The following is a 22,020-nucleotide window of genomic DNA, read 5'->3' as shown; positions in this document are numbered from 1 at the left end:
AATTCCACCTCAATTAAGTCCCCAGCGCACATTTGTGAATATTTCTCATTCTTCCGCTGCCTGACGTTGATTACAAATGTTGCCGGATCACAAGATCCCCTCCCGCGCGTTATTGTATATTCTCACTTTCATTTCACATCTCGAAAATACTTTGAAAAACTGAAGTTGTCTTCGTTCCTTATTATACTCAGCCCTTAACATTTTTCTCTTATTAGTTTTTATTAAAAAAGATTGACAGGTACCTTGACAGGAATGAAAATGACCTTATTAAACGCGTCGCCTTTGCCACGCGCTTACGTTCTGCTGATTATCTGGCTCTCCGCTGTGCTGCCCGGTCCTCAAACAGATTAATAAATTATGTATGCCGGAGAATATTATTTCTGTATGGATGAGTAGAATAGCAGAGGTGGCGGCGAAACTAAAAACATTTGATTAATATTAGCTATTCATACCGGTGGCCCCCGGGTTCTGAAAATATAGTCCGTCCGTCCAACTCAGATATCTACAACAGGTTCTCCACGTTATGTTCTGGAGACAGGAAAACGAGAGGCAAATATCTCCCAAATTCCCATTTTAACCACCTCAATACCAGGCCTATTCTGGCACTTCTCTCCTTCGTGTAAAAATCATAATTTTTTTGCTAGAAAATTATTCAGAACCCCCCAAACTTTATATACCGTATATACTCGAGTAAGGATGAGCCGAACACCCCCCTGTTCGGTTCGCATCAGAACCTGCAAACACACCAAATGTTCGTGTGAACTTTAGAACCCCGTTAAAGTCTATGGGACTCGAGCATTTGAAATCTAAAGTGTTAATTTTAAAGGCTAATATGCAAGTTATTGTCCTAAAAAGTGTTTGGGGACCTGGGTCCTGTCCCAGGAAACATGTATCAATGCAAAAAAAAGTTTTAAAAACTGACGTTTTTTCAGGAGCAGTGAATTTAATAATGCTAAAAGTGAAACAATAAAAGTGTAATATTACTTTAAATTTCGTACCTGGGGGGTGTAAAGTCAGCATGTGAAAAAGCGCATTTTTCCCGTACATAGAACTGTCCCTGCACAAAGTGTCATTTCTGAAAGAAAAAAAGGCATTTAAAACCGGCTTTGCGGCTCTAATGAATTGTCGGCTCTGGCAATTCAGAGATGATTCATTCATAATTTTTTTTTAAAAAAAAGCCTGGGGGTCCCCCCAAATTCTATTAACAGGCCCTTCAGGTCTGATATGGATATTAAGGGGAACCCCGCCGTCAATTTAAAAAAAAAAATGACGTGGGGTTCCCCCCAAATATCCATTCCAGACGCTTCAGGTCTGGTGTGGATTTTAAGGGGAACTCCACCCCAAATTTAAAAAAAAAATGGCGTGGAGTTCCCCCAAAAATCCACACCAGACCCTTATCTGAGCACGTTAACCTGGCCGGCCGCAGAAAAGAGGGGGGGACAGAGTGCGCCCCCCCTCTCCTGAACCGCACCAGGCCACATGCCCTCAACATGGGGAGGATGTCCCCATGTTGATGGGGACAAGTGCCTCATCCCCACAACCCTTGCCCGGTGGTTGTGTGGGTCTGCGGGCGGGGGGCTTATCAGAATCTGGAAGACCCCTTTAACAAAGGGGACCCCCAGATCCTGGCCCCCCCTATGTGAATTGGTAATGGGGTACACTGTACCTCTACCATTTCACGAAGGAAGTGTAAATAGTTAAAAAAAATACACACAGACACCGTAAAAAAAATTCCTTTATTAATAAAAATAAAAAAATCCAGCGGTGGTAATCCATTGTCGATGCGACCCCCCGCTCCAACGTTGTCTTCTATCCAGCGACGGATGATCTCTCCAGCGACGGGTGATCAGCGGTCCGGTCCAGCGATGAGAAGATCCATCCGTCCAGAGCGAAGTAGGCGAGCTCCACTCTCCGCTGGACACAGCCCAGCGGAATGACGCGCTGGAGCTTTGACATTACTTATATAGGGGAAGTGGCCACCCGTCACGTGACCCCGCCCCCTCTGACGCACCCTCGTACGTCACTGGGAAAGACCGGTCTTCCCCAGTGACGTACGAGGGGGCGGAGTCACGTGACGGGTGGCCGCTTCCCCTATATAAGTAATGTCAAAGCTCCAGCGCGTCATTCCGCTGGGCTGTGTCCAGCGGAGAGTGGAACTCGCCTGCTGCGCTCTGGACGGATGGATCTTCTCATCGCTGGACCGGACCGCTGATCACCCGTCGCCGGAGAGATCATCCATCGCTGGATAGAAGACAACGTTGGAGCAGGGAGCCGCATCGACAGTGGATTACCACCGCTGGATTTTTTTTTTTTATTAATAAAGGAATTTTTTTCTACGGTGTCTGTGTGTATTTATTTTTAACTATTTACACTTCCTTCATGAAATGGTAGAGGTACAGTGTACCCCATTACCAATTCACATAGGGGGGGCCAGGATCTGGGGGTCCCCTTTGTTAAAGGGGTCTTCCAGATTCTGATAAGCCCCCCGCCCGCAGACCCCCACAACCACCGGGCAAGGGTTGTGGGGATGAGGCCCTTGTCCCCACCAGGCATGTGGCCTGGTGCGATTCAGGAGAGGGGGGCGCACTCTGTCCGGTGATAAGGGTCTGGTGTGGATTTTTGGGGGAACTCCACGCCATTTTTTTAAAACATTTGGGGTGGAGTTCCCCTTAAAATCCACACCAGACCTGAAGATTCTGGTATGGATATTTGGGGGGAACCCCACGTAATTTTTTTTTTAAATTGACCGCGGGGTTCCCCTTAATATCCATATCAGACCTGAAGGGCATGTTAATGGAATTTGGGGGGACCCCCAGGCTTTTTTTTTATTTTTTTATGAATGAATCATCTCTGAATTGCCAGAGCCGACAGATCATTAGAGCCGCAAAGCCGGTTTTAAATGCCTTTTTTTCTTTCAGAAATGACACTTTGTGCAGGGACAGTTCTATGTACGAGAAACATGCGCTTTTTCACATGCTGACTTTACACCCCCCCCCCAGGTACGAAATTTAAAGTAATATTACACTTTTATTGTTTCACTTTTAGCATTATTAAATTCACTGCTCCTAAAAAAATGTCTGTTTTTAAAACTTTTTTTTGCATTGATACATGTTTCCTGGGACAGGACCCAGGTCCCCAAACACTTTTTAGGACAATAAATTGCATATTAGCCTTTAAAATTAACACTTTAGATTTCTCCGATTGACTTTAACAGGGTGTTCCGCGGCTTTTCGAATTTGCCGCGAACACCTAATTGTTCGTTGTTCGCCGAACAGGCAATGTTCGAGTCTAACATGCGTTCGACTCGAACTCGAAGCTCATCCCTATACTCGAGTATAAGCCGAGTTTTGGGAATTATATTCGAGTCACCTTTTTGCGCCTGATCTCCTGGAATTTGGGGGCCCAGTACTGACCGGTCGTAAGTCCCCTGGACCCCAATCTGGGCACACATGTAGTGTCACTCTTCCCCTACAAGTGTGCAAAATTTGTTGTCCGGGGAACCTACGGCCAGGGAGCACCTATTTTTCAAAGTCGGGCACCCCTTCCATAGACTTCCATGTTACTCCGCCTAATTTGCCTAATTAAAGAGCCGCCTCCGGTCAACTGGTCTACTTTAGGTTTAGGCAGGGCTTTTTTTTCTTAGAGAATAGATGCAGGAACTCCCCCTTTCTGAGCCAACCTTCGTCTCTGCCGCTACCCACCTCTGAGCACTGTCTCTTGGCTCCACTTCCTACCCACCTCAGTGGCTGACAACTAATTGCCCTGCATTAGATATGAGAATGCCAATGGATAGTCCACTGCCAAAGCCACAGACGGGACAAGGATTGGGCAGGAGGGGGATCAAAACTCATCTCTTTTGATATCAAAAGAGACAAGTACATCAAGCGCCCAGAGGCGATTCAGTTTGCATGTGTCGCGCTATATAAGTTTCTCATTCATTCATTCAGTGGTAGGGGGGGCACCCCTCACAGCATGCATGCTCCAGATCAGTGGTTGACAACCCATAGCCCTGCACTAAACATAAGGGTGCCCGGTGAACAGTCCACTGCCACAGCCACAGCCAGGACAAGGATTGGGCAGCTGCTCCGGGCACAGTGGTAGGGAGGACACCCCTTTGCGGCATGCATGCTCCAGATCAGTGGTTGACACAACCCATAGCCCTGCATTTGACATAAGGATGCTGGTGGACAGTCCACTGCCAAAGCCACAGCCGGGACAAGGATTGGGCAGGAGGGGCAGCTGCTATGGGCATATAGGTATGGAGGACACCCCTTTGCGGCATGCATGCTCCAGATCAGTGGCTGATACAACCCATAGCCCTGCATTTGACACAAGGATGCTGATGGACATTCCACCAGCAAAGCCAGTGCTGGGAATAGGGGTGGACGAGAGGGGCAGCTGCTCCGGGGTGCAGTGGTAGGGAGGACACCCCCTGACAGCATGCATGCTCCAGATCAGTGGCTGACAACCAGCAGGCCGTAGCTTTGTTTCAGCTCTGACAGCAACTGTTGTCGGACTGTGCTTCAACGTGCCCACCTTCATATCCATTTGCCCAGAGCTCACATAAAAAGCACACCATGTATGTGCAACTATCTTCTATCTCCTAGAAAGCGACCAATTGACCATTCATGTGCCGTGCAGCGCACACTCCAACCACGGGCAGTCAGAGCCAGAGGGCAGAAAATGGTACAGGGAGGTACACCCACCCATGCTAGCTTTGAGAACTTGGCTGCTCTCAGTCCTCAGGAAGAAGGTGATGATAAAAGAAACAAGCAAGTCACCATTGTCACTTCATCGGTCTCACCTGAAACTCATCTGGAAAACTTGACCTTGGTTGACTCTTTGGGTCTTGTTGTCAAATCCATGAAGCATCTCCCCAAACAGTGTGTTGTTCAGGTGACTTTCTGGTCGTAAACATCTGGCCCCTTCACACATGTCCGATACCAATATGCAAGATCTGCCATCGATGGCCAATCGGTATTCTTCAACGCAGCTAGGGAAAAAACAAAGGCTATGTCATTAAATATACACATAGAGAGCTACATACAAATGTCTACATAGCAATTTGCTTTTACAAATACACCCCTTGGTGTTCCTGTGTTTTTCAATACCTGTACAGTACTTACCATAGTGCCCCTTAGGCCCTTGCACTGTCTGCCCATACATCAGGGTCCCCATAGAGCCTCCATCTTACATCAGTGTCCCCAGAGAGCCTCCCCCTTACATCAGGGTTCCCAGAGAAACTCCCCATACATCAGGGTCCCCATAGAGCCTCCATCTTACATCAGTGTCCCCAGAGAGCCTCCCTCTTACATCAGTGTCCCCAGAGAAACTCCTCATACATCAGTGTCCCCAGAGAACCTCCCCCTTATATCAGGGTTCCCAGAGAAACTCCTCATACATCAGGGTCCCCATAGAGCCTCCCCATGCATCAGAGTCCCCATAGAGCCTCCCTCTTACATCAGTGTTCCCAGAGAGCCTCCCCCTTACATCAGTGTCCCCAGAGAGCATCCCCCATACATCAGGGTGCCCACTAAGCCTCCCCATACATCAGGGTCCCCAGAGAGCATCCCCTTACATCAGGGTCCCCAGAGAGCCTCCCCATACATCAGGGTCCCCAGAGAGCATCCCCTTACAACAGGGTCCCCAGAGAGCCCCCCCCCCTTACATCAGGGTCCCTATAGAGGCTCCACCATACATCAGGGTCCCCAGAGAGCCTCTCCCCATACATCAGGGTCCCCAGAGAGCCTCCCCATACATCAGGGTCCCCAGAGAGCCTCCCCATACACCAGGGTCCCCAGAGAGCCCCTTCTTTACATCAGGGCTCCCAGGGAGCCCCCCTTGCACTGCCCCCTAGCTGGCTGCAGAGCCTCCAGTCGCTCATAGTTTATCCAGCAGTGTCTCACAGTGCCCATAGCCCTTTCAATGCCCTCCGGTCTTCCACATTGCCCCTGCAAATCCCTAGCCCAATCTGGAGACCCCATCCCCCACTGTTGTCCCCCCTCCAGAAACCTCATCCCCTATAGGGCCACCAAGTCTCATGCAGAATCCCCTCACCTCCCCCAGAGGCCCCCTAAAATCCCTAACAACTTCCCACAGTGACCCTTAGCCCCCTGCAGTGCTTCTTAGCTGGCTGCAGAGCATCCATCCCCCATATTTTCTCCAGCAGTGTCCCACAGTGCTCCCTAGACCTTGCAATGCCCTCCAGTCTTCCACATAGCCCCTGCAAACTCCTAGCCTAGGGTGACCACATTTCCAAACTACCATTCGGGGACACCCTCCCTTCCCAAAAATCAGCTTGTGCTGTAACGAATCACAGCACAGCGATTGGACGCAAGAGGCGGGATTTATGATTTCTCCAATCACAAGCATTGGGCGGAGACTGTGCTCCTCCAGGCATTCCCGTCCAGGACAAGTACTGTCAGTGAGTAAAGCGGTGATGTGGCGGCCTTTTTTAAGTGGCATCCGATTGGCCTGGGGGGGGGGCCTGGGGGTGCCTGTGTCAGTTTCATTCCGGGAAACACTATATTGTCCTGGAAGGAATGTGCCCGGGACAGACCTGAAAAATGTGGGACTATCCCGGGCAATCCGGGACACGCGGTCACCCTATCCTTGCCCAATCTAGAGACCCCATTCCCCACTGTTGTTCCCCCCACTTCAGAAACCTCATCAACTACAGGGCTACCATGTCTTCTGCAGGGTCCCCTGATCTTCCCCATTATTATATATAATATTATATACAAATATAACTTTTATATATATATATATATATATATATATATATATATATATATACACACACACACTTTTATATATATATATATATATATATATATATATATATATATCCAGGGCTCGACAAATTGCGGTCGCCATGGTGATTAGAAATAGCCTCCTGGCGATAGATATCTTATATAAAAATACCCTTTTTTAAATATTCATATATATATCTTATTAAAAAAAAGGTAAAATAAATGTTTTAATTTATATATATATATATATATATATATATATATATATATATATATATATATATATATATATATATATATCTTATAAAAAAAACAAAAAAAAAACTTGGTTTTAACAAAAGTTAAAAAAGAAAAAAAAAAATCCACCCTGGTATCTCTTGGCTTGTGTAGTCCCTAACCAATGAGAATTTTTTTTAATATTATATACAAATATAACTTTTTATATATATATATATATCCAGGGCTCGACAAATCCCGGTCGCCAGGTCGCCATGGCGATTAGAAATAGCTTCCTGGCGACTTGGCTTGGAAGGTGGGCCGTCCGGTGGTGGCTGTTGGTATTACAAGTTAAACAGCAATTCTAATGTCATTTTTTCACTATTTTTCACTGCCATCTTCTTCCCTCTAATTAGAACCCCCAAACATTATATATATTTTTTATCCTAACACCCTAGAGAATAAAATGGCGTTCGTTGCAATACTTTCTGTCACACCGTATTTGAGCAGCGGTCTTACAAGCGCACTGTTTTGGGAAAAAATTACACTTTTTTTAATTAAAAAATAAGACAACAGTAAAGTTATCCCCATTTTTTTTATATTATGAAAGATAATGTTACGCCGAGTAAATTCATACCCAACATATCACGCTTTAAAATTGCGTCCGCTTGTGACAAACTTTTACCCTTTAAAATCTTCATAGACGACGTTTAAAAAACTCTACAGGTTGCATGTTTTAAGTTACAGAGGAGGTCTAGGGCTAGAATTATTGCTCTCACTCTACCAATCGCGGCGATACCTCACATGTGTGGTTTGAACACCGTTTACATATGCGGGCGCTACTCACGTATGTGTTCGCTTCTGCGCGTAAGCTCGTCGGGACGGGGCGCGTTTTCTGGCTCCTAACTTTTTTAGCTGGCTAGATTCCAAGCAAATTTGTCAAACCCTGTATATATACTGTATATATATATATATAGATAGATAGATAGATAGATAGATAGATAGATAGATAGATAGATAGATAGATAGATAGATAGATAGATCTTATAAACAAAGAAAAAAAATACTTTAAAAACATTTTTTTAGATATATTTTATAAAAACATTTTTTTAAATCATTTATTTATATATATATGTCTTATAAAAAAAAATGAAAAAAGAGAAAAAAACTCTCCTCTCACCCGCAAAACATGTATATGGCGCTCTCGCTGGGATTATTGGGGAGGGAAATCATCTGCTGGAGACATAATTGTTCGCAGCCTCCATTAGTCCCGTCTGAACAGTCGATTCCTTTGCTGTATTCATAGCAGCCGCTTCCATCCTTCATCGGCTTCAGACCTGCAGGACACTAAAAAGAGGGAGAAAAACAAATCTAAATGGTAAAGTAACACGTTGTGAAGTGATGATAGAAAAATAGCACTTTGCAGAGGCTTTATTCTACTTTCAGGACCTACAGGTCAGGATTCAAAGTGTATTGAAAGCCAAAACTTTGGATGGAGAAATGTGGAATTGAACCCCTGTGAGGTTTTATTGCTATTTAAAAAAAGTCGTCATTTAACCAATAAACCTCAAGATTTTAATAAGATTGTATTGCAACCCCCCCAAGCCATATACCATGCAGTGGTCTCCAAACTGGGCCACATGGGACCCTTAGCATGTCTTTATCCAACCCTAGGAGCAGTGTTCCTACCACTGATACCAATGATGGGACACTATTCCTCCCACTTATACCAATGAAGGGACACTATTCCTCCCACTGATACCAATGATGGGACACTATTCCTCCCACTGATACCAATGATGGGACACTATTCCCTCCACTGATACCAATGATGGGACACTATTCCTCCCACTGATACCAATGATGGGACACTATTCCTCCCACTGATACCAATGATGGGACACTATTCCTCCCACTGATACCAATGATAGGACACTATTCCTCCCACTGATACCAATGATGGGACACTATTCCTTCCACTGATACCAATGATGGGACACTATTCCCTCCACTGATACCAATGATGGGACACTATTCCTCCCACTGATACCAATGATGGGACACTATTCCTCCCACTGATACCAATGATGGGACACTATTCCCTCCACTGATACCAATGATGGGACACTATTCCTCCCACTGATACCAATGATGGGACACTATTCCTCCCACTGATACCAATGATGGGACACTATTCCTCCCACTGATACCAATGATGGGACACTATTCCTCCCACTGATACCAATGATGGGACACTATTCCTCCCACTGATACCAATGATAGGACACTATTCCTCCCACTGACACCAATGATGGGACACTATTTCTCCCATTGGTGCCAATAATGGGACACTATTCCTCCCACTGATACCAATGACTGCCCTGAAATTGGGGGCCCCATGATGGCACTGAGAGTGATAGATGCAAAGGGGAGGCAGGCTGTGTCCTACCTACTTAATGTCTGTTTACCTGCACTGTCATCATTGTAGGGGCCAAAAAGCATTACTTAGCCCAGGGGCCCATAACTGTGTATGTATACTGTATGTATGTGTGTGTATACTGTGTGGCCCCATAATCTATTGCCCGGAGGCCCCATAATCTCCTATTGCCCGGGGGCCCCATAATCTTCCTATTGCCCCGGGGGCCCCATGAGTTGTCAGTTTGCGCCTGGGTGTCACCTACATGGCTATGTTGTGTGATGGGGCCCCCTACAAATCTTAGATCTCGATGGGCAGAAATACAAATACTTTGGCAGATACAACTTCTCCAATTCTTGCATTGAGTCGCTGTTTACTGGAAGTTCCGTTTTTAATAGAATTCTGGCTGATAATGGTCTATTACAACCAACCACTGCCTGCTGAGGGCAATTCCATTATTTTTCTACTGCATTAGTGTATTATTTTTTGCTGTAGAGTAAGACCTTCATGGTACGTAAAAAGGAATTTTACTTAAAAGAAGGTGGTCTGATATTGATTAATGCGTTTTGTTTTCCTGTACGGGTTGACAAGACACTTCCCCAGAAGAGACGCCGAGGAGCCCGAGGCTTTGATAGTAATGTACATTTTAATGTTATCCTTGAAGAATTAATTGCATCACCAATACGCCCTTCATTGTGATCCCTCGTTCTTATAATAACGCTCTTGGTTTATTTTTTATTTTTAAATATAGAATTGAAAAAGGCCATCGAAGGACACATAATTGAACCTTTCTTGTACTTGCCTTAATTAATATGTTCCATTTTCAAGGCTTTCGGTAACCTCTTGGTCGCCATCTTATGATTGTTTTTTCTTTTTGGTTGTTTGGCTGCTGTTTTGTTTTTTTTGTTACATTTTACATAAGAATGTAATCCCGTGTTCACTTTCAACTGTCTACATCAGACATTCCCAACCAAGGTTCTGTGGGACCCTGAGGTTCTTCCAGAGGTTACTAGGGGTTCCTTAAGCTGTGGCTGATCAACTGATCTGGATTCGGTTTGATCCGGGTTCGGTGAAAGTTTGGTTGCTGATCCTGAACCCCATTGGAATAAACTGGAAGCCGATACCTGTATGGTTTTTAAGAGGGGTTCTCCAAAAACCTTGTTGGTTACCTACTAAAAGTCCTTCCTGGGCCTTTAAGCCGAGCATGCAGTCTCGCTGGCTAAGTTAAAGGGGCTCATGCCTGAACCAGGCCACATCCCCTTAATATATAGAGGGAGGTCCCCTTTTACATAAGAATGTAATGTTGTTTTACTTTCATCTTTCTACATCAGACATTCCTAACCAAGGTTCTGTGGGACCCTAAGGTTCTTCCAGAGGTTTCTAGGGTTTCCTTAAGCTGTGGCTGGATTCCCTTTGAGCAGAGTTGAAATTCAAAGAAGTTTGGTTGCTGATCCTGAACCCCAGTCAAATATACAGGAGCCGAATCTGGTAATGATTTTTTAAGGGATCCCCCCAAAAAACTTGTTGGTGTCCTACTAAAAATCTATATCACACCTTTAATCCAAGCATGGAGTCTGAAAAAGGGGGCTCATGCCTGAATCAGGCCACATGCCCTAAATATAGAGGAAGGTGCTTTGCCAGGGGGGTCCCCTTTTACATAAAAATGTAATCCTGTTTCACTTTCACCTGTCTACACCAGACATTCCCAACCAAGGTTCAGTTGAAACCTAAGGTTCTTCCAGAGGTTGCTAGGGGTTCCTTAACCTGTGGCTGATCAACTGAGCTAGATTTGGTTTGAGCAGAGTTTGATGAAATTCAAAGATGTTTGGTTGCCGATCCTGAACCCCATTGGAATAAACAGGAGCCGATACCTGTATGGATTTTAGAAGGCATTCCCCAAAAACCTTGTTGTGACCTACTAAAAATCCATACCGGACCTTTATTCCAAGCATGCAGTCTGGCTGGCTAAGTTAAAGGGGCTCATGCCTGAACCAGGCCACATCCCTTTAATATATAGAGGGAGCTCCCCTTTTACATAAGAATGTAATCTTGTTTTACTTTCATCTTTCTACATCAGACATTCCTAACCAAGGTTCTGTGGGACCCTGAGGTTCTTCCAGAGGTTGCTAGGGTTTCCTTAAGCTGCGGCTGATCAACTGATCTGGATTTGGTTTGAGCAGAGTTTGGTGAAATTCAAAGAAGTTTAGTTGCTGATCCTGAACCCCAGTCAAATATACGGGAGCCAAATCTGGTATGGCTTTTTTTTAAATGGATCCCCCAAAAAACTTGTTGGTGTCCTACTAAAAATCTATATCAGAACTTTAATCCAAGCACGGAGTCTGACTGGCTAAGAAAAAGGGGGCTCATGCCTGAACCAGGCCACATTCCCTAAACATCGACATCTGTATAATAAAACAAATGTACACATTTACGGATTTGATGTTTGCGTTGAGTTAATTTTTCAAGACAAATCTATGTACACATGTGGTATCAATCATTGATTTATCACTGGGAATTCCATTCATTGATTAGTCTCAATCCACCAGTGGTCAATGCTGATCACATGTTTTTTGAAAGATTGTATATATTTGAATTGCTCTTTTTCATATGCTAGCCATGATTAGCACTAACCAATAGTGTGAAACACGTAGGCTGTTATCCCAATTGTTGCTGTTATTTGTAGTGCCATTTTTATCCTTTTTACCAATACAGACAACCATCACTTTTTTTTGGAGTGCGGCTGTCCATTCATCTCCTCTATCACTTGCTTCGTGCATTGCCGGCACCCTTGATCTCCTGAGAAGACACTGACTGTATAAGCATACCCACCTGGAGTGGTAACTCCCTTTCCCTAAATATAGGGAGGTGCCTTGCCAGAGGGGTCCCATTTTACATAAGAATGTAATCCTGTTTCACTTTCACCTGTTTACATCAGACATTCCCAACCAAGGTTCCGTGGGATCATAACGTTCTTCCAGAGGTTGCTAGGGGTTTCTTAAGCTGTGGCTGATCAACTGACCTGGATCCGGTTTGAGCAGAGTTTGGTGAAATTCAAAGAAGTTTAGTTGCCGATCCTAAACCCCATTGAAATAAACAGGAGCCGATACCGGTGTGGATTTTAAGAGGGATCCTCCCCCAAAAACATTGTTGGGGGCCTACTAAAAGTCCATACCAGACCTTTAGTCTGAGCATGCAGTCTGGCTGGCCAAGTTAAAGGGAGCTCATGCCTGAACCATACTTGGCCACATGCTGTAAATATTTAGGGAGTTGCCTTGCCAGGGAGGGGGTCCCCTTTTACATAAGAATGTAATCCTGTTTCACTTTCACCTGTTTACATCAGACATTCCCAACCAAGGTTCTGTGGGACCATAAGGTTATTCCAGAGGTTGCTAGGGGTTTCTTAGGCTGTGGCAGGTCAACTGACCTGGATTTGGTTGGAGCAAGGTTTGGTGAAATTCAAAGAAGTTTTGTTGCCGATCCTGAACCCCATTGAAATAAACGGAAGCCGATACCAGTACAGATTTTAAGAGGGATCCCCCCCCAAAAAACCTTGTTGGGGACCTACTAAAACTCCACGCCAGACCTTTAATCCGAGCATGCAGTCTGGCCGGCTAAGAAAAAGGTTGCCTTGCCAGGGGGGTCCCCTTTTACATAAGAATGTAATCCTGTTTCACTTTCACCTGTCTACACCAGACATTCCCAACTAAGGTTCAGTGGGACCCTAAGGTTCTTCCAGACGTTGCTAGGGGTTCCATAAGCTGTGGCTAATCAACTGACCTGGATTGAGTTAGAGCAAGGTCTAGTGAAATTCAAATAAGTTTGATTGCCGATCCTGAACCCCATTGAAATAAGTGGGAGGTGATATTTTATAAGGGATCCCCCCAAAAAAACTTGTTGGGGTCCTACTTTAAAATATATACCAGACATTTTAAATGAGCATGCAGTCTGGCTGGCTAAGGAAAAGGGGGCTCATGCCGGAAACCAGGCCACATGCCCTAAATATAGAGTGTGATTTCTTACCAGGGGGGGTCCCCTTGATGTCATCACTATTCCCGACCCTTTGTTTATGTGGCTGGGCATTGCCTCGGACAATCAATAGTTGCTAGGGACTTATTTACATGCCATAATTAATGTTCTCCTTTCTCAAGACTTTCAGTAACCTCATGTTAACCATGGCTGGTTGGGTTTTCAAGTCACTTAGATAGGCAAAATTCGGTAGGAATCATGTATCTTTTCATTTTCTTTTACTACTAACCACACATCCAGTGGTGTCCACTTTACGCTCCGAGACGCACTTGAAATTCCGTGAACAGCCTCCATTGCTGAACGAGCAATCACGAACCGGTCCAAAGGAAGAGAGCAGGTCATCAACTGTTTCAAAGTGGGTTGCCAAAAGGGCTTCTTGCCTGCAGATTGGAGAAAAGTACAATTACAGTTATCAAGTAAAATGGTAACTAAAATAATAAGCATAAACACAAAATACATTTCTTTGAATCCTTTAAAGTTTTCCTAAAGATTACCTGCATGTCACATGACAATTCCTTCTCTAGTGGAAGAGATATTATACTCACCTCTACAGTGACTTGTTCTGCAGCTTCAGTTTTCTGGGAGTGCCAGATGCCTTAGATGGGTATCCCACCATGCATAGTGGTTCCATCTGCTGACCCCTACCTGACGTAGGAGTTGGAGGATAGAAACATAGAGTGGTGAGGGACACCCTGGCATTTTAAACACCCTGAAAATTACATTTAGGGTATGGTGGTCACAAAAAGGTCCAAAGAGTTCGATCCCAAAGGGGTTTTCGCCTGCAAACTCTGTTGCCTTTTACAAACGATCGTTTTTCCCGGCGGTAAAAAGTCGGGAAAACCAGTGGGAAAACCGAGAACCTGCTCTGCAGCTTTTTTCCCCCTACACACGGACAGTTTTCCTGGAAGGAAAACTGCCATGAGAGCTTTGGCTGTGTGTATGCTCCACCGCAGTGTTTGCCATAGGAAAACTGCCGGGAAAAAGACCACCGGGAATCCCGACAGGAAAAAAGAAAACATGTCCTCATTTTTCCCACCGGGATTCCCGGCGGTTTTCCTGTCGGGGGGAAAATGCCATGGAGCATACACACGGCCAGTTTTCCCGGCCAAAAGCTGTCATGGCAGTTTTCCCAATGAGAAATCTGGCTGTGTGTACGAGGCATTACTGTCCATTGAAAGAAAAAGGGATAGTCAGGAGAGCCCTGATGCCCCGTACACACTATCGGGATTCTCGGTGGTAAAAAGTCAGCCGGGAATCCCGGGGGGAAAACCGAGAACCTGCTCGGTCACTTTCCCTGTGTACACACCAGAGGTTTTCCCGTCTGTAAAACTGCGGTGAGACATATGACAACGGGCATCTCCGCCAATCGGACCACCAATGGGCTTTTTTTTAGACCCTTATAAACTTCCCTGAACATTATGAATGCCGAGGAGACCTATGGAGTTCACACATGGGCTGATTAGTGGTGCATTTGTAAGAAATGTATATATCAATTTTTTCATATATTTTTTTTACAGTTTCTAGTAATTGTGCTGCAATTTTGGGCACTGAAAAGGATCGATGGGGTTTCTTTCTGTCCATTAGAGAGGTGTGATGGGGTGCCATTTTTTGCATCGAAGAGGTGTGATAGGGTGCCATTCTGTACCCATAAATTGCCGCCATTGTGTCCATCAATTGCTGACACTGAGCCCATCAATTGCCACCACTGTGCCCATCAATTGCTGACACTGTGCCCATTAATTGCTGACACTGTGCCCATCAACTGCCGCTACTGTGCCCATCAATTGCTGACACTGAGCCCATCAATTGCCACCACTGTGCCCATCAATTGCTGACACTGTGCCCATCAATTGCTTACACTGTGCCCATCAATTGCTGCTTTTGTGCCCATCAATTGCTGCTACTGTGCCCATCAACTGCCGCTACTGTGCCCATCAATTGCTGCTACTGTGCCCATCAACTGCCGCTACTGTGCCCATCAACTGCTGTCAGTGTGCCCATCAACTGCCGCTACTGTGCCCCATCAACTGCTGCCAGTGTGCCCATCAAATTTTGCCCGTTTGCATCTCTCGCCTAGCACTTACCTTGTCTCGGTGGGGCAGCGGGTCACGGCGATGTCCTCCACGCTCCTCAATGTCTTCTCCCGTCCTCTCTTCCCATCCTCTGCTGTGATTGGATGCCTATCTCCCATCCTCTCTTCCCGTCTTCTGCTGTGATTGGACGCCTGATAGGCGGCATCCAATCACAGCGCCTGTCGTTACAGCCAATCAGGTGACAGATAACAGACCCGAGCACCTGATTGGCTGAGAGGCGGTTCAGTGTTAGGAATGCGAATATTAATTTGCTTTCCCAACACAACGCTGAGTAAAAAGCGAGCGCCCAGCACGGCGCCCGCCGTTCACCTTTTTGGACGCCTATTAGAGCCTACGGCCTACGGCTCTAATCAGGTGCCTCCAAAAAATAAACCGCCACTGTAATTCAGGTGCCCAGCGCCCGACCATCTATGAACTATTTATGGCGATAGAGAGGTGGCAGGAGAGAGGGGGCGACGCCCATGCACCCCTTATGGACGCACCGCCGCCGATTCTCGATCTATCTAACTCAGGGATCCTCAAACTACGACACTCCAGCTGTTGCGGAACTACACGTCCCATGAGGCATTGTAAAACTCTGACATTCACAGACATGACTAGTTATGATGGGAATTGTAGTTCCTGAACAACTTGAGGGTCATAGTTTGAAGACCCCTCATCTAACTCCACTTTCCAATGACAGGACATCAATGATCTTCTTAGCTGTCTGTTAGGTTGGCATTTTGACCACCACTAGTGTTTTCCCAATGACCGCCCATTGTAAGTGACATTTTGCCCAGTGACCCTCTGATTTTTAGTAGGGGTTCTCTGAGACCTGAAAAATGTTTCTTGGGTAAAACGGTTGAGAATGGCCGGGTTAGGTTATTGTCAAGAAGAGCAGACCGTAGCATGCAATTAAAATTGATGTTGGGCCAGATCCACAAAGAACTTGCGGCGGCGTATCTACATGGGCGTCCGCTGAAATTTTTTCAGAGGGGGGGCGCTTCCGCAGTGGTGATACACATTTATGTAAATGGGGGTAACTAATGCGCAAAACCAAACTAATCAAGGGCACTAAAACTCTATAACAAATAATCAGATAAAGTAATAAAATAAAATAAAGTAAAATACTAAGTAAAATACTTTTAAAAGCAGCTGCCACTACCAGAAGGTACTCACACACCGAAGATCATATGAAAAAAGGGGGGGTGTAATGGCGCTTACCAATGGTAACACACATTTAACCCTTTCGTCAAACGCTAGCAGGGGTTAAAAGCGCCCCACTAGCGGCCGAATAGCGCAGCTAAAATGATGGTAAAGCGGCGCTTTACCGATAACGCGGCCAGTTGGCAGTGTGAAATAGCTATTGAGATAATTCAGCTTCACTCCATGCCCATATAAATATAGCCTAGAGAATGTACAGACCCCCCTTCAGCACAGACCCCACCTTCAGCACAGACCCCTCCATTGAGTACAGACCCCCCCATTCTGCACAGACCCCTTCATTCAGCACAGATGGACCCCCCCTTCAGCACAGCCCCCCATTCAGCACAGACCCCCCCTTCAGCACAGATGGACGCCCATTCAGCACAAACCCCCCTTTCAGCACAGATGGACCTCCCTTCCCCCCATCCCATTCAGTACCTCAGATCAGCCATCAGCATGGCTGGGTCACAGCAGGTTCCCTCCCCCTGTGTACACATAAACACTGGAGGGGGAGGCGGCTTCACTCTGCTCGCTGTGTCTGTATGACATCCGGCCCGGGACCGCTCAGACAGCCCGCGGCCGCAAAACTCTTCAACACCTTCTCGATTTTCCAGGGGGGGTCAATTGCCCCCCCTTGCCCTATGGAGTGGACGCCCATGCGTATCTATTGATACGCCGCGTAAGTTCTACGATGCGCCGTCGTATCTTTGTTTTGTATCCACAAAATAAGATACGCCTGAATGTGGGCTAGATCCGACTCACGTACGTCTTAGTATGCCGTCGGATCTTAGGTGCATATTTACGCTGGCCGCTAGGTGGCGTTTCCGTTGATTTCCGCGTAGAGTATGCAAATTAGCTAGATACGCCGATTCTCAAATGTACGTCCGCCCGGCGAATTTTTTTACATCGTTTACGTAAGGCTTTTTTCGGCGTAACAGTACCCCTGCCTCTATGAGGTGTACGCAATGTTAGGTATGGACGTCGGGACAGCGTAGAATTTTCCGTAGTTTACGTTGTTTGCGTAAATCGTTTGCGAATAGGGCTTTGCGTAAGTTACGTTCACGTCGAAAGCATTGACTATTTGCGACGTGATTTGGTAATCTGGTATGACCCCACGTAATTGACACTTTTTACGAATGGCTATGACTATTTGCGACTATTTGCGACGTGATTTCGCGCATGCGCACTGGGATACGTCCACGGATGGCGCATGCGCGAAATCACATCGCAAATAGTCGCAAATAGTCATAGCCGTTCGTAAAAAACGTCAATTACGTGGGGTCATACCAGATTACCATTCAACACGTCCACTCCAAGCCTACTTTGAATTACGCGGGCTTACGCCGGCCGATTTACGTTACGCCGGCGCACATATGGGAGCAAGTTCTTTGTGGGTACCCTACGAGCCACTCTGAGTTACGGCGGCGTAGCGCATATGAGATGCGCTAAGCCCGCCTAAATATACGCCCGTTTTTGTGGATCTGGCCCGTTATGTTTCTACGCCTTACACTCTAACGAAGATGTCCCAACTTTCCTCTTAGAAATAAGATAAAGCACAAAAATAAATTACTTTAAATCATTTTTTTATTCATTTTTTTTTTAATAAATGTTAAATACACTGTCACTGTGCAATACTTCAAAAGCAAAGTTACATCATTACACGCCGTAATAAATTTAACTTGCTTTTTAATTCTTTTCAGAACTTGACAGGCTCATTAAAAGAAACCCGCGGTGAGAAAATATGGCGGTTACCTTTACCGACCTCTTCTTTTATTCACCGTAAGCTATCGTTATAAAATATTATCATTAATGATTTGTTAGCCTTTTTCCTCATCTATTACACAGCCACGCTGCAAACAAATGAATGCCGATAAGTTAATTTATTGTCATAAAATATAACTGCTGAAAATAAACAACGTAGGCTTAGTGTGTGCAATCTCCTGACGTAAGAAGAATAGAAAGATAAAACAGATAAATAATAAATAATATTTATTGACTTGAATTAACTGCTAATAAAAGTGTTTGTTGATAAAAGGATCAATAAAAGTCTTGGTAAAACTTTGTAATATAGCCAGATTCACAAAGAGTTACGTCGGCGCATCAGTAGATACGCCGTCGTAAGTCCGAATCTGCGCCGTCGTATATTTAAGCGTATTCTGGAAACCAGATATGCTTAAATTTGGCTAAGATACGAGCGGCGTAAGTCTCCTACGCCGTCGTATCTTAGGGTGCATATTTACGCTGGCCGCTAGGTGGCGCTTCTGTTGTTTTCCGCGTTGAATATGCAAATGAGCAAGATACGCCGATTCACGAACGTACGTACGCCCGTCACATTTAGTTACTCCGTTTACGTAAGACATACGCCGGCGTAAACATAAAGCTGCTCCCTAGGTGGCGCAGCCCATGCAAGGTATGGACGTCGGAACAAGCCTATCTTTTTACGTCGTTCGCGTAAGTCGTACGTGAATAGGGCTGTGCGTAAGTTACGTTCACGTCGTAGGCAGTGTTCGACGTATCTTATGCATTTTATCCGACGCATGCGCACTGGGATACGTCCACGGACGGCGCATGCGCCGTTCGTTCAAAACGTCAATCACGTCGGGTCACGATTCATTAGCATAAAACACGCCCACCTCTTCACAATTTGAATTAGGCGCGCTTATGCCGGCCGATTTACGCTACGCCGCAGGACGCAAGTGCTTTGTGAATACAGCACTTGCCTCTCTAACTTGCGGCGGCGTAGCGTAAATACGATACGCTACACCGGCTCAAACATACGCCGCCCTACGTGAATCTAGGCCTAAGTATTTTATCTTAACCACTTTAGGACCTGGTAACGTACATTATATTTTCAAAAGTATTGGGACACCTGCCCTTATACACACATAAAACTTTAAAGTGATACTATAGGTTCAAGTTTAAAAAAATAAAAACAACAAACATGTCATACTTATCTCCACTGTGCAGCTCGTTTTGCACAGAGTGGCCCCGAACGCCGTTTTCTGGGGTCCCTCGGTGGCTCTCTCGGCTCCTTCCCGCTTCAGATAACCCCCAATGGCACAGGTGTCAAACACAAAGCCTGCGGCCTGAATCCGGCCCTCCAGGCCATTTCATGTGGCCCTCGCACCTCTTCTGTAGCCCTACTCCGGACCCTGTATTTTCTTTTTTCAAGCAATGCATCCATCTTCTTCCCAGCAGCAGCATAAGGAAAAGGGGGTGAACTGTGATGTAAGGGAGCGTGGGGGACTCAACTTCTGATGGTGGGGTGGCTCTTGACATCTAATGTAAGTGTAGCGCCCCCTTACTTTCAGTATGGGCATTACGCTAAAGTTAGTGGGGGAATGGGAGAGTTATTTTGCTCCCATTCATAATTTGCTAAATTTTGGGCTGCTTTCATTCCAGAACTGTCCTGTAGGTCAGACTGCGCTCCAGGGATGCAATCCCATCCCTGAGCGACAGTTGGCACTAGAGGGGTTCTGGCAGAGCCATTTTTCCCCAGCAGCCAATTAGAGGAGTTTTCCCTCGCGGGGCATGCTGGGGGAGAGTATATCTGTGGCGGACGCTATTTTTGTTTGGTCTTTGCGGGTTCCAGGTGCGGCATCCACCTTCAGGGTGTGCGCACATTGCGGGCCCCACCACTATGGCCTACCTGGCCTGGGGTCTCACGCAACGCAGAGTTCCTGATTCTGGGCCCTCCTGGCCTGGAGTGACTGATGCTACTAAGGGGCCCCAGTGACTTACTGGGTCCCCCTTCTACTGAGGAGATCCCAGGCTGTGTGCCGCGCAGTGGGGGATCGGCTTGAGGAGAACCCGAAGGCACGTTATCCAATAGGGCTTGAACGAACCATCGCGGATCTGGTGACCGGAGCATTGACAGGTACACTTCAACTGTCACCCGGTGACCCTGACACAATTTACTGGGAGGATAAGCTCAACCATTCAGCTCATCCAAGTTCTAAGCCTGTGGCAGAGACCTGTTCCTCCCAGCAACCTAAAGTGACACTTCAGCTGCCAGTGGCAGGAGTCTGTCCGGGGGCACTTCACCCACTATGGCTAGAGTGGCGATGAACTGTATCTACTACTACTGAGAGCAGGATTGCTCTTATTCATATCCAGGCCTGATACTGCAAAGTTCTCTCTCGCTTCATCAACCTTTTCTCCCTACCTCATGTTGATGTTGGTCATGTTGGGCCGAAAATAAAGCATTCAGAAAACCTTTATTTGATGACTGGACATTCGCTTACTAATCTACTCATCAGCTTCACCCCTAGACAACGGAAAGAGGTAACTTAATACGCCGATCCCAAAACAACCAGCGGCTCCTGCGGGGGTAGCGCTACGTAAGGGGAGGGGATGCGCTGGACATCTAATGTCGTGGTTGGGAGTCAAACCGATGACCCTAGTGCCAAATATATATATATATATATATATATATATATATATATATACAGTGAGGAAAATAAGTATTTGAACACCCTGCTATTTTGCAAGTTCTCCCACTTGGAAATCATGGAGGGGTCTGAAATTGTCATCGTAGGTGCATGTCCACTGTGAGAGACATAATCAAAAAAAAAAAATTTCAGAAATCACAATTTATGATTTTTTAACTATTTATTTGTATGATACAGCTGCAAATAAGTATTTGAACACCTGTCTATCAGCTAGAATTCTGACCCTCAAAGACCTGTTAGTCTGCCTTTAAAATGTCCTCCTCCACTCCATTTATTATCCTAAATTAGATGCACCTGTTTGAGATCATTAGCTGCATAAAGACACCTGTCCACCCCATACAATCAGTAAGAATCCAACTACTAACATGGCCAAGACCAAAGAGCTGTCCAAAGACACTAGAGACAAAATTGTACACCTCCACAAGGCTGGAAAGGGCTACAGGGAAATTGCCAAGCAGCTTGGTGAAAAAAGGTCCACTGTTGGAGCAATCATTAGAAAATGGAAGAAGCTAAACATGACTGTCAATCTCCCTCGGACTGGGGCTCCATGCAAAATCTCACCTCGTGGGGTCTCAATGATCCCAAGAAAGGTGAGAAATCAGCCCAGGACTACACGGGAGGAGCTGGTCAATGACCTGAAAAGAGCTGGGACCACCGTTTCCAAGGTTACTGTTGGTAATACACTAAGACGTCATGGTTTGAAATCATGCATGGCACGGAAGGTTCCCCTGCTTAAACCAGCACATGTCAAGGCCCGTCTTAAGTTTGCCAATGACCATTTGGATGATCCAGAGGAGTCATGGGAGAAAGTCATGTGGTCAGATGAGACCAAAATAGAACTTTTTGGTCCTAATTCCACTAACCCGTGTTTGGAGGAAGAA

The 22,020-nt window shown here is 45.8% G+C and overlaps 1 protein-coding gene across 2 annotated transcripts in view; it reads right to left on the bottom strand.

The window, feature by feature from the left end:
* Positions 1–22,020, bottom strand: part of ASTN2 (astrotactin 2) — a 394,891-nt gene that overhangs the window by 105,372 nt on the left and 267,499 nt on the right. For both annotated transcript variants that reach the window (XM_040322749.1, XM_040322750.1), the window contains 3 exons: positions 13,640–13,790; positions 8,149–8,315; positions 4,805–4,993 (listed from right to left, as the gene is read on the bottom strand). In XM_040322749.1, the coding sequence (XP_040178683.1) occupies positions 4,805–4,993; positions 8,149–8,315; positions 13,640–13,790 (507 nt within the window). The remainder of the gene's footprint in view (positions 1–4,804; positions 4,994–8,148; positions 8,316–13,639; positions 13,791–22,020) is intronic.

The sequence above is a fragment of the Rana temporaria genome, chromosome 9 (genome assembly GCF_905171775.1).
Source record: "Rana temporaria chromosome 9, aRanTem1.1, whole genome shotgun sequence".
Lineage (NCBI taxonomy): Eukaryota > Metazoa > Chordata > Amphibia > Anura > Ranidae > Rana > Rana temporaria.
This window is presented reverse-complemented; position numbering and strand designations above follow the sequence as displayed.